The 13615-nt window shown below is 48.7% G+C and overlaps 1 protein-coding gene across 1 annotated transcript in view; it reads left to right on the top strand.

Annotated features, from left to right (window-relative positions):
* The window catches only part of LOC132342056 (serine/threonine-protein kinase PAK 2-like), a 29308-nt gene extending 25792 nt beyond the window's left edge, over positions 1-3516 (top strand). Inside the window, exons 11-13 of the mRNA XM_059874246.1 lie at positions 387-583; positions 1929-2066; positions 3436-3516. Coding sequence (XP_059730229.1) covers positions 387-583; positions 1929-2066; positions 3436-3516 — 416 coding nt within the window. The remainder of the gene's footprint in view (positions 1-386; positions 584-1928; positions 2067-3435) is intronic.
* The last annotated feature ends 10099 nt before the right edge of the window (positions 3517-13615 follow it).

Raw genomic sequence — 13615 nt, 5'->3', positions numbered from 1 at the left:
TGGTCAGGTGCAGCGTTCCAGGGATGGGGGCTGTGAGGCTGCTTTGAGTGATGGCCAGCTCCCCAGAAATGGAGCTGGTGGTAGTACAGGGGCACTCGCGGTGAGCTGGTGACAGGGTTGACACATGTACAGAGGTATGACAAGGAACCAGCAGTCAAGAGTGGCGTTGCTCTGTGAGCGTCCCTTCCAGAGGGAGGGAACTACAAGTCTAAAGCTTCCAAAGAACAAAAGCCACTGCTGGAAGCAGTGAAAAAACGGGGCGCTTTTTAAAGTCACCAATGCCAGGACATTCAGCAGCACATTGCCAAACTTCTGCTGGGGAATTCTTTTGTTGGTTTCCTAATTGCACAGATTAAAATCAAACCAGTATTTTGCTTTCTCCTCAGCTGATTTTGGCCTCTCTACTCAGCTCACCCCTGAGCAGAATAGACGGTGCACGTTAGCCGGGACTCCTTGGTGGATGGCGCCTGAAGTGGTGACAGGTCAACCATATGGCCCCAAAGTGGACATATGGTCTTTTGGAATTGTGGGAATTGAAATGGTAGAACGAGAACCTCCTTACTGCAACCAAAGTCCTGCCTCGGTAAGGAGCAAATACTCTCTGATCCCGCTGTCTTTCTCACCTGCCCCATGTCCTGCGTGCCATTGGACAAAACCCCATTGCCATCTGCTGGAACTACTTCCACCAAGGTCCCCTCCTAAGAATGTCCCTGCAACACATCAGCATCTGCTGTAGTTTTGGTTGCATCAGGTGGGGGAACTCAAGCCTTGCCACATGCAAACAAACTCCATTCTCAGGCAACACTTGCCTTTGGGTTATAAGTGGTTCCACTTCTTTTGTCTGTGGAGATGGCCCCAGTAACAGGAAACAAGCATCTTAGAATTGCTATTATCTTTCCAGAAGTGAAAGAAGGAAACCCAAATCCAAGAAAGTTTCCAAAACTGTGGTTTTTAGAGAAGAACATAACCCACGGTGCAGTTTCTTCTCACTGGGAAACATGCCTGAAACCTGGGCATGAAGGTGTGAAGGCCACAGGGTCTCTTCTGCTTCTTGTGCAGTGCTGCTGAAACACTGAGAGACCATGTTTCTCTCCTAGCCCAAGCCAAGTTCTCCACGTCGCCAAGCTCTCCACATCCCCAGACAGAGCCTGGGGATGTGGAGAGCCTGCCAAAACCTGCCAGTGTTTCCTGGCACTTTCTGGGATGAGCCAATCATTAATATATTGACTTGAGGAGCCAAATAAGCAGAGGGTGACCATAGGGATGGCACCTCTTCTTCTTTTGACCATGACAATTTTTTCTTTTCCACATAATGGGAAGCAGAATTTTTCAGACTGCTGAGGGACAGAGCTGCAGGTGGCTCCTGTGTGCCCAAGCAGGCATTTTCATCCCAATACATTTGCGCAGGCATCTTAATGACTCTGTGTTGAATATGAGATTGTAAATGTTTGTTTCCTTACCTGGGGATAAACAGATGGATTTCCTTTCTTCCAATTAATATTGTTTTCAAGAACAACACAAAAAGCTTGATGAGTTCTATGGCACGAGTGCTTAAGGGACCAACAAGCACTGCAGAGATACCTTTCATCTACTAATCCTTGAAAATTAGTTATCATAGCAAAGTCCCTTTTCCAAAAAGCCTCTCAAGCTGGTGTGAATCCTCAGAGATGCAAATGTGCTTTTGCTGATGTAGTTCCCACTACCTAGGTCAGTCAATGAAATCAGCTGCCAAGGCAAGATCTGTGGGACGGTGGAAAAGCTGTGGTTGCATCGGGGTTTGGGGTTTTGGTTGGTAAAGGAAAGTCATCTCTGGGTCTCTGCCAGGGCAGAAACTGTCACTGAAGAAGAGAGGTTAAACAAAGACATGTGGCAGAGCACCTAGAGATGTGAAAGCAGCAGGGCGAGCCTCGTGTTTCCTTCTTCTGCAGGCTCAACGCCTTATAGCCACAGTAGGGACCCCAAAGCTGCGACATCCCAAGCTCCTCTCAGCTTTGCTGCGTGACTTCCTGAGCTGCTGCCTTCAGAAAGACGAGGAGGAGCGCTGGTCTGCCATGGAGCTCCTGCAGGTAAAGTGTGAAGGGGCTGCAGGTGAAACAGGGTCTGAGGGATGGGCTCCTCCTCGACTGAAGTCCAAGGCATCAGATGAGCCCCCTTCCTTCTCACCTCCACTCTTGGTGCTCTACAAATGAAAATGGTGAGGAATCCTAGACTGGGCTGGGCTGGCAGGGTCCTGTAAAGGTCCTCTGGTCCAAGTGTCTTGCAATGAGCAGGGACATCTTTAAAGAGATCAGGTTGCTCAGAGCCCTTTGCCACCTGACCTGGAATGGTTCCAGGGAGGGGGCACCTACAAGCTCTTGGGACATCTGTGCCAGGGTGGCACCATGCTCTGAGTAGACAAGTTCTTCCTTAGACCTGCTCTGATAAGATCTCCTTTGTGTTTAAAAATATTCGCCCACATCCTATTCTAACTGGACCTGTAAAAAAAGGTGTCCCCCACTTTCTTCAAAGACACTCTGAAGTCTTGGAAAGTAGCAAAAAAGTCTCCCTGGGCTTGTTCTTCATAAAACTGAATATCTCCACCTCTCTCTGCATTTCCTGAAAGGACAGGTCCTCTGTCCTCTGTTTCTGTTGCCCTCTTTTGTAATTTGGTTGGGTGTTCAGTTTTATCTAACGGCAAAAGAATTGAAGTAGAGCAATGAGGGTAAGGAGACATGAAATGATGGTGAAGGAACCCAAGGAAGCCAGTCCTGGCCTAGCAGTCAGAGATTTGGCTGTGGGCAGGAGGGGCTGTGGGGGGCTCACTCTGAGCCTCTGAGGGGCCCTGGTTTGCTCTCCCCAGCCCACCCTTAGAGGTTTCTGGCACGCAAACAGGGACAGCTGGGAGGGACTTGTCCCAGCCCCATCTGCTGCCTGGCATGCTCAAGCAGACGGGAACTGCCCCAGGGTCACTGCCAGGTTTTGGCAGAATGGGAACTGCAGGACCCAGTGCCACTGGGCTGGCCCTGCTGGGAAGGAAGGTGCCATCCAGCACAGGAGGGGCATGGCATGGAAAGGTAGACGCTGCTCTATCCCCCTGTGGAAATCAGCACGGTGCCTGTCTTTCAAAGGCAGGGGCCTACGTGAGTCATTGGAGTATCCTGAGAGGAAGAAACCCCAGGGACAGAAAGCACCATTTCTAGAGTACTGGCAGGGCAAAAATCCCAGAGAGATGAAGCCATCACAATAAAGAGATGGGTGGCATTCTGGGCCAGGTTTGCCTGTGATGGCAAGGTCCTGCACATGACAACTGGAGAGCTGATGGTCCCATTGTTCTACTTTCTGGGTCTTTTTATGACCCAGAGGAATCCTGATTGAGTCTGTGAAGCACTGAGCTTGGAAAGTCCTGGTTCACTGTTCTTTGTTGTTTTGGTTTTTTGGTTTTTTCCCTATGGACAGCATCCATTTGTGACTTCAGCCAAGCCAGCATCTATCCTGTCACAACTGATCAACTCAGTCAAGAAGAGGAAGAAGAATTAGGAGACGAGAAAGTTACACTCATGTCAAGATGTTATCTCCAAAGGCAATTTACAGTAGCATTGCAGAGTAGAATTCTAGAGTAGGACTGTTGAAGAGTTTTGTACATTAGGATTATAGATTAGGATTACAGAAGAGGATTATATATAAGGATTAATTCAATAAAGTAATTCAATAAAGTTTCTGAAACTTCAACTCATTTGGAAGATTTCCTCTCCTTCTGACCCCTTCAGAAAACTTCCTTCTGAATTACTAGTTGTTTTTTACTGGTGCTAAGTCACACAAATGGCTTCTTTAGTATGGTTTGTAAATGGAAAAGGCTCGTCTTCATTCATTCTCTCCAGACCATACTGCCTTTGGAATATGGCCCGCTGGCTGGTTTTTGCCTAACTTTGGTATTTCTAGTTGAGGCAGAAAGGGCAATGGCATTTGCAGGAAAAAACCAAAGGAGCGGGGCAACCCAAACACCCTGTGCAGATGCAGGCATTGAGCTGTGACTCGAGAGCATTTGGGTTCCTGCCACTTGGAATTGGATCCCTAAATGCAATGTCTTTGGCAGAAGGAGAGCCTTACTCAAGTGAGAAAGCAGAAAGATCAGAGAGGGGGCTCGGGAAGGTCTCCTGTGGCGCAGAGCTGTCAGCAGCGCCTGTGAGGTGCGAGCGGGCCCGGCCTTGCGGAGCCCCAGCAGAGCCCCGGCAGAGGCCGGAGCAGCCTGAGCCTCGGCAGAGGCAGGCTGGAAGGAGGCCCAGGTAGCTGCAAAGGGCAGCAGCCGGGCCCTGGGTGCCTCTTCCCGGGAGCGGGCGAATCCTCGGCTCTCAGAGCCCGGCTGGCAGCTGGCTGCTCCCGAGGGGAAGCGCAGCCGTGCTGGGCACAGCCCGGACTGGAGGCATTGGTCTGGAGTGTGCCCAGGAGCAGAGCAAGGCGAAGGGCAGCCCAGGGCCGCTGGGCTGGCTGAGGGTTTCTCCTCTTCTGCCGCCTGCTCTGTAACTCCTGGGAAAGGTCAGCAGTGTGTGCAGCACTCTGGGCACCGGGGGAGTGAGCCGGGCTGCTCGGCAGGCTGGAGCACAGGGCAGCCTCCTTCAGGCCCGGCACTTCTGCCAGGGGAAGCGAGGCCGGCGGGAGGCAGTGACAGCTTGGCAGGTCACATCTGCAGGAGCCAGTGCCTCACGCAGCTCTGGGAGGAAGCGCCTGCAATCCTGCAGTTCTGCACCGAGCCAGAGCAAAGGGGTGAGATGCAGAGTGTTTTGCAGAAATATTCAGGGCCACCAGGCCAGCCTGCTTTGTGCTGTCTGGCGCACAGCAAGCGCTGTGCAATGCCGCTCTGAGCTGCTGGGAGAGAGGGAATCGGGCATGTGCCTGAGAGTTTTGCTTGAGGAGTGAACTGATTTGGAAGGGAGTGCGGAATAATTTCAGTAGGCAGTTGAAATAAATAAGGCAGGAGATCCTTCTCCTCTTTAATGCCTTTATTAAAAATCAGGTTGGGTGGGGAGAACCCACGGGTCTCACACATGCCACCACTGCTCCCAGTGGCACGGAGGAGGAAAAGTGCAGCTTTGTCCGCTGGTCTGCAGGCAGAGCTGGGGCTTCCATCCTCAGGGGAGTACCAGGACATTGCCCAGTTGTTCAGTTTGACATTCGAGGTCCTCTTTCTAGCCGATGTCTTTTAGGTTAGGGTGAAAGGTAAAAAGGGTCTTAGCGGATACTGGTTTCTGTTCCTCACATCTAGACATCACTTCAATCTCTTAATTCCATGGTGGCTCGTTTTTTTTAGGGGTTTTTCCTGCTAGGTTTGGTGTGGGGTTTCCTCATTTGCATACCAGCCCGATGTCACCTCCTCCTCACAACCCCGGGTGCCATTTTCCAGGTAGCAGCAGGGTGATACTCGACGAAGGGGATTTCTAACCATCAACAGCAGGTAATTAAAGAAAAACTATTAACAACAGGTGATTACAACATGAAATTATTAACAGCAAATAGTTACAACTCCAACTTGGCAGCAATTGGTTTAACTTGTGAACTCTGCAACCTTTAAAAACAATGGACAACTTTTCTCCTCATAACAGCAATCTGTGTTTTCTTCATTAATTTCTGAAAGAAAGTCACAATGTGTTGCACACAGGTAGGGGTATTAGAAAAGAAAGGCCTTCTAAAATCAGGCCTTGCTCTGCTAACTTCCCAGCTGGCCTGTTACGTCTTCTACGTGCAGCCAGTTAACTTCCCATGGGGAAAGTCCTAGGAATGAGTGCAGCTAGCACAACAAGCTATTGTGCTAAGAAATCTGTTTGCATCTGTAATAAACAAGAACTCTGTCTCATGAATGTCCACAAAGGAAAAATGTAATCACCTGAGTAAGAGTGAGTCTTCAAAAGAGAGAGTCTTAGCATGTACACACCAAAACACCTTCTAAGCAATGAATTGTGTGGCAAGAAAACTACCAGCCAGTTGGAGTTGAACGTGAGGTCTGTGAAAATGGTATAAAAATGAGTTATGTGAATAAAGAATTGGCTTTCTCTGCATGAACAAACGGAGTCCCAGCTGCTTTATTGACACAGCAATGTGGCTTCTCTCAGCAAGAGCATTTGCAGGGTGTATTGATGAAATGCTTGTGTTTGCTTCCCAGAATAGGAGGGCGAGGCGTTAAGTGTAACAAATAGGGTTTCATCTTGTCAATTCCTTCAGCTTTAACAGGCAGTGCTGAACCCTGTATTCCCCCACTGCAGTGCTTACTGTGTGCATGTGGCTATCTTGGCCTTGAGAATAAAGAAAGTGGTCCTGCTAAGAAGGTAGCTGGAATGCATTCAACATTCAAAGGGAAGAAAGTGTTTAGGAGGCTCTTGACCACCAAAGGAGAATTTGAGGAATGGGATATTTCCCTAACGACTGTGTCAGGAACCAGAGTCGTGTCTGAGGCCCTGCCGTATTTGATCCATGTTTGAGCAGGTTGACAAGACAATGAAGAAAAAAGTGTATTGTTTAATAGGTGGCAACTTGACCCTTGGAAGAGAAACAATGTGTTGGTCAATCGGTGGGCAGTCAAGCTTTGAAAAAAGGGGAACAATGTTTAATGGAGCCCTTGGTGGCAGGGAGTCATGGGGTCATCATGGCCTCATCTCACAGCCAGCCATGTATGAGCTGATGCCGTAACTGGGAAAATTCCACTCCTGCGCAGGAGATACAAGCCTGGTTCTGGGGTAGAGGAGTGAGAAGGACGAGATTCACACGGTTTTGATCCAGGGGATGTCTTGCAAGTGCACTGCCTACCTGCTCCTGCCGCCAAGCACCACGCTCCATCTCCTTCTCCTGCTCAGCAGATTTTTGGGAATCAAGGGGTTGGTTGTCAGGACCCAGGACATCCCTCTGGTTGTCCTGAGCAGGCAAGACCCCTGCCAGGGGTCTCAGAGACCCGGGCACAGAGCCCAAAAATACCTGTGGTTGTGATTATGACCCGTGGAGCAAATTACCAACCATAGATGAATATCTGCAAGCCACAGTAAATTAAGTAGAATGATAGTGAATTTATCATGGGGTGAAACAGTAGATTTTGGGGTTTCTAGAATAGGGGTTCAGGGGGCAAGATGGAGGGATCTGGGCATGTCCTACCTTTCTCCTTCCTGGCCTCCATCTTCTGCTGGGATGTTGGCACATTTAGATTGGTTTAGAGTAGAAGCTCACTGTCTAACATAGGTGATAGGTATCGGAAAGTAATTGTAAACATTGTATGCATAGTTTTTAGCATAAAGACATAACACCGCCCCGGGGGCAGGCAGAATGCCTGTGACTGTCTTGCTGAGCAGACCTCGGCAGGACAGGAGAAATAATTTTATAGATAAGATTCAATAAACAACCTCGAGACTGAGAAATGAAGAGCCCTGACTCCTTCTTCAAGCGCCAGGCTGGAAAAAGGGACTTTGCAACTTTTCTCGGGGTCACTCTGACAAGCTAGAGACCCCAACAGTTGGTATGTATTGTTTGCTACTGCAACTAATGGAATACATTTGCTTTACAACCCCAGTTGTGTCTTAGGTTCTTTTGTGCATGGGTCTCCTCCTGAACCTGTGGCAACGACCACCAGGGACCTACAGAACACTCCTACTCTGATGTCGATAAATTCTGAGAAGTCATTGAAATATGTCAATAAATTTGGGGTAATGTTTAGCCTAGGAGTTTCAGGAAAGTATTGAATATGTCTTAGTTCCATGGATACAAACTAGTAGGTGTTATTGCTGGGTGTGCAGGGCTTAGGGAAGGGATTCCCTATGCTCCCAGCGCTAAAATAAAGTAATGCCTCCTTTCTAACCCTGAGCTGGCAGCAGGCATCAGGCCCTGCTTGGTAGCTTTCAACCTTTTCCAGCTGTTTCCTCTGGTTGGTCTTTTTAGGCACCAAAGCTCCTTGCCATGGTTGGCCAGGGTGTGTGCAGAGTAATGCAGCCCCCACAAAGCCCTTGGTTTCCCTACAAGTTGCCAGTTGGACTACTTTCAAAGGGGAAGAAAGGCAGAGATATACATTCACAGGTGTCCGGGTAATATCCAATAAATGTGCAAATATGTGGGAGGATTTGTTAGGAATGATTTCATCTGTTATGCCCACAGTGCCTTCTCTTCTGGTTCTGTGCACTCTAGGTGAGTAATGAAATAGTTGGCTCTCACAGTTAAGAGATAGATGTTATGTGGGTGTTCAAATGCGAAGTGATGTTATTAGAAAATGTTCTCCCATAGTCCTCTTTCTTATCCCCCTTGTAATAGCCTTGGTAGTCAGGGCTTTTGGGGAGGGCTGGCTTGTGACCACGAGGCACGGCTTAATAACACCTGACCTCCAATCAAGATGTAAGAGGACAGCAGAGAAAGATTTGACAGACAAAACTTTGGGAGGGGCTAAGGGTATTAAAGGCAGAGCATCCCTTTTGTAGATGAGCATGTGGCTGCTAGTCATGGAGACTCCCAGTGCTGGAATCTTTCCTTATTCAGTCCTTTGTTAAGGTTTAAGAAACCTTTAAAAAGTTAAAAACAAGGGTCGTTTCTCAGAAGTGCAATACTGTGGGCCATTTTCTTGGTCTGGTTTCCTTAGCTTGTGTCCCATCTGAGTGCTCAGTTGGGGTACAGGCTGTAGGTGCTTTGTGCACTCTTGGAGTTACTCTTGGATCCCTTGAAACAACAGGCTTTGGCCCACGAGGGGAATTTGTGCTGCTTTGTGATGGAGGAGAACTTCCCAGGCTGTCTTCTGTTTGCTGTAGGGAAGGTTGTTATTGCCTGGCATAAATTCACAGACCAACATAGAGTGTTTGCTTTGTGATGTCAGGGCATGGTTGCCACCTTGTCGTGGTGACATCAGAAGGTTGCCTTAGTGCATGGAAGGCCTGAGCGTCAGAGCAGCCCTAGAGCTTGCTCAGTGCAGTAGCATTCTCCTGGGTGAGGCATTTGCCAGTGAACACCTGTGCACTGACAAGAGCCTTGCTTTTTCTACTGTTGGAGCACAGCCTGCAAACTTGCAGAGCAGTGCTACAATGATTGAGCAACTTGCTCCTGCACTTTTTGGAGCATATGCTGTTACTTATTCTGTATATTTTGTGACTCACCTGGCACGTAAGTAGAGGTTTTCCATGGGTGTAACCAGAATGATGGCTTTGGTATGTCTTCCTGCTCTTTCTTAGTGACTGAGTTGATTTAGAAACAGAAAGAGCATTAGAATGCCACTGGTTTGGGAAAGCTCCTGTCAAAACACTCAGCTGAAAAATGAGTGTCTGTAGCCACAAGGGCAGCATTTGCAAGGGAACCTGCAGGGCTTCCGTTCCCTCCACAGGAGAGTTTGTGGCAGCAGAGTCTGTCATTTCCTCAGTTTGCTGGGACAAGCAAGACAGCTTTGAAAATGTAGACTGCTGGAGACGTTCTTGAAGGGCCTTCTAAAAACTCTGCAAATGTTCCCAGCATTCAGGGAAAGCTTCTTTCGTTCTACATTTCCTCATGAAAGGATTTGACTATCTAAGTAATCCTTTACTGAGTGCAACAATAGTGATTTTCCCTTTGCAATGAAATGCAAACTCCAAAGCAGTGAGTGTCTGCTCCTTAACCCTGGAGCTGCTGCTGCGCTCTTCCACAATAGAACTGCCACAGCTCCAGGGGATCTTGGGGAAGCTTTTCTGTGCAACTGTTTCCAGCAAGTTAATGAGAATTAGTGCATGCAACTGATTAATTTAAAAAAGTACCTGAAGGAGAGGATTTTAGAAGATGTTTTATGTTTTTGGTAGAACAGGAGCATAGAGTGTTAAAGAAGACTTTGCATTTTCTTGGTCATCTTTGTATTCATTTACTGGCAAAACAGGCCAAGGTGTAGGCACAGCCAAGAATACTGTCCCAATCTCTTGCTGGCTGTGTGAATGAAACGTGTCTCCTGGAGGGAAGTTGTGAAACAGGAAATCATCTCTGTTGGGGTTGACTTCTTCTGTGCGATTCAGCAGCCCAAGCAGTTTTCTCACAGCATCTGGTTCATTTTCCCTTGCCCACTACAGGTCACGTGAAGCGTGTATTCAGTGGTGCTGATCGTGAGGTGAGTGAGAAAGGGAAATTTCATGTTCCTGGTCTTTAAGAATCGTAGAGCGAGCTGTCAGCAGGGCCAGTACCAGTAGAGTGTAGAGGGCCAGCTAGGGAGGCCAAAAGAAAATCCATTTTCACACCTTCAACGAAAATAACAAAGGCATAAGTGGATATTTCCGAATTTGCATCTCAGAGCCCAGAAAAACTGCCAACTCAGTTTTGCAGAGAGAATGTTGCTTGCTGACGGCAGCCAGGGGGGAACACTGAACTGAGAGCAATTTCCCATAGAGTAGAATAGGCCCATTAAAATTTAGTCAGAGTGACTGACAATTCTATTCCTATCTATTTAATAACATCTCCTTAAAAGGTGCCGCTGTAGAAAAACAAGGCCATCCTAAAATGGTGGATGCTGTATTTTAAGTCAGATGGGCAGCTTTGTGCCTGGATGGCTGCATGGGCCAAAAAGGTGCCAAGGCTGCTGCAGGTCTGGAGAAGCTGCAGATAAGGCAGACTGTGGCCCGGTGGCCAGAAAGGCCAAGGGCATTGTGGCCTGTGTCAGCAGCAGTGGGGCAGCAGGAGCAGGGCAGTGAGCGTCGCTCTTTGCTGGGCAGCGCTGCGGCCACAGCTGGAATGCTGTGTGCAGCTGTGGGCCCCTGGGAAGCAGAAAGTGATAGAGGAGCTGGTGCATGTGCAGAGAAGGCCTCGGGAGCTGGCAAGGGTGTGGAGCACAAGGCCAGTGAAGAGGTGCTGAGGGAGCTTTAGCCTGGACAAGGGGAGGCTCGTGAGGGACATTCAAGCAGACTTCTATAGATGCCTACATGACAGTGCTCACCACAAGGGCTGTTTCCCATCCAAACAACCACTCTCTGCATCCAAGTGTTTTAGACATATGCGTAGCTGACGCTTCAATCTTTTTTTTTGATGGTTTCCTCGGAGGACAAGCCATCGTCATTTTCTCATTTTCCAGACAGCAAAGATGCCTCTGCACTACTTTTTTGGCCCTTATAAAGCACAGAAAGGGATTCTGAACCCTTTCTGGTTTTCCATGTCTACTGCAGCAGTCACAGAGACTTTGGTGGTTCTTTCTTACTTCTCCGTTTAAAAGCTTTCAACAATAGAAAGCTCAAATTTGCAGAGATGACCTACCTTGCTGATAGCAGACAGAGAAGAAATATCAAATTCTTAGCAGGATAATGCTCTGTTTATTTGGCCCATTTCAATTTGGTTGGTGTGACTTAGAATCCCATTGCTAACAAAGTGTATGAGTTCTCCTTTCAAGATGTGGTTGTAGATCCAAGGAGAAATGGGGTTATAAATGAGAGGTAACGGCCTGTCCCTCATGCTTCTCTCTTACCACAGGTGACAGGACCAAGAACTGTCTCTCCTCTGGCTCTCTCTGCTCTTGCTGAAGAAGCCAGAGAGGAGGAAAATGAGGAAGAACAGGACAAGTGTCCACCTAGGGTCATATCACCGCCTACTCATACCAAAAGAGTAAGTGCCCATTCTGGGGGTTGCTGTCTTGAGTACAAGGCAAAGGTGCAAGTTTCTGAGCAGCCAGCACTTGCTGTTGCTGACTGAGGATGCTGACTGCTGGAGACCTGAAGGATGTAGGCATTTCCTGTAGGCAGTGACAGCAAGAAATTGGCCTTTGACCTGTCATGCTGGGGCACTGAAGAGCTGGGGCCTGTAACTGAGCTTCTGGCAGCTTTGCTGAGGGAAGCTCCATCTCTGGGCTTCTGCAGTGTTATGGCCAAGGGCGCACATGGTAGTGCTGGAGGTCAAAAGCCTCTTTTGGTTTGTTTTCCCTTTTTGGAAAGGTGTCTTTGGCTTGTGGAATTGTTCTTCAGATTTTTTGAGTCGTTCTTCACTGGTAGAGTCTCTGTTGGCCCAGCTTTTGGCTTTTGCTCAGGTTCAAGGAGATGTTTGTATAGTCCATGAAGCTGTGGGAAGCCATTCTTGTCTCAGGTGGCCAAAGAAAGGAACCGCGCAGTGTTGAAGCCTCCTTGTGAGGCAAACAGCAGAAGGGGCAAGTTTCTGTTGATCACTTTTGGGCTGAAGTCTGCAGCTTTGGACATTGCATTGGTACCTGCAGTGGGGGTGAAGCTGCAAGTCCTTGACAGCTGTCTTGTGTTGCTCAGAAGAGGAAGGCCATCTTGAAATGGTGGATGCTGTATTTGTAGTCAAACAAGCAACGTTGTGGATGGGGAGCTGTGTGGGTCAAAAGGAGGCAGGGGTGCTGCAGGTCAGGAGAAGCTGCAGATGAAGCAGACTGTGGCCCGGTGGCCAAGAAGGCCAAGGGCATCGTGGCCTGTGTCGGCAGCAGTGGGGGCAGCAGGAGCAGGGCAGTGAGCGAGTGAGCGTTGCCCTGTGCTTGGCAGAACTGGGGCCACAGCTGGAGTGCTGTGTGCAGCTGTGGGCCCCTGGGAAGCAGAAAGTGATAGAGGGGCTGGAGCGTGTGCAGAGAAGGCCACGGGAGCTAGGCAAGGAGGTGGAGCACAAGGCCTGTGAGGAGGTGCTGAAGGAGCTTTAGCCAGGAAATGGGGAGGCTCATGAGGGACATTCAAACAGACTTCCATAGATGCCTACCTGGCCATGCTCACCACAAGGGCTTTTTCCCTTATAAACATCCACTCTCTGCATCCAAGTGTTTTAGACACATGTAGAGCTGACTCTTCCATCTTATTGTTGGTTGCTTTCCTAGGAGGAGAACCCTTCTTGAGTTTCTAGTTTTCCAGCAATCATGGACGCTTCTGCACTATTTTCTGGCCCTTAACAATGCAATGAAAGAGATTCTGAACCCTTTCTGGTTTTCCATGTCTACCGCTGCCGTCGCAAAGGCCTTGCTGTCTCTTTCCTACTTTTCAGAGCTTTCAAGAACTATAAGCTGTGTTTTGCATAGACAATGTTGCTTGCTTATAGCAGACAGGAAGGAATATTGAATTCCTAGCGATGTACTCATCTGTTGAATTTGCCAATTTCAATCTGGTTGGAGTGACTTAGAATGCCTATGCCAACAGAGCAGATGAGTTCTCCTTAGCAGGTGTTGCTGTAGATGCGAGAGGAAGTCAAGTTATAAGCCCTAGGTAACGGCTTAACCCTATGATTCCCTCTTGCCACAGGTGACAAGACCAAGAGCTGTCTTTCCTCTGGCTCTCTCTCCAATTGCTGAAGAAGCCAAGGAGGAGGAAGATGAGCAAGAAAAACTGAAGCGTCCAGCTGTGGTCACATCACCGCCTGCTCGGACCAAAAGAGTAAGTGCCCATTCTGGGGGTGCTGTCTTGAGTGCAAGGCAGAGGTGCAAGTTTCTGAGCAGCCAGCACTTGCTGTTGCTGGCTGAGGATGCTGAGTGCTGGAGTCCTGCACGACGTAGCCGTTTCCTGTGGGCAGTGACAACAAGAAATTGGCCTATGAGCTGTCGTGCTAGGGCACTGAAGAGCTTGGAGCTGCGGCTGAGCTTCTGGCTGCTTGGCTCAGGGAAGCTCCATCTCTGGGCTTCTGCAGTGTTATAGCCAAGGCCGCACGTGTTAGTGCTGGAGGTCAAAAGGCTCTGTTGGGTTTTGTTTCCTCGTTTTGG

Source organism: Haemorhous mexicanus, chromosome Z (assembly GCF_027477595.1).
Source record: "Haemorhous mexicanus isolate bHaeMex1 chromosome Z, bHaeMex1.pri, whole genome shotgun sequence".
NCBI classification, from domain to species: Eukaryota; Metazoa; Chordata; class Aves; order Passeriformes; family Fringillidae; genus Haemorhous; species Haemorhous mexicanus.
Note: the sequence above shows the minus strand (reverse complement) of the source record. Positions and strands in the feature narration are given on the sequence as shown.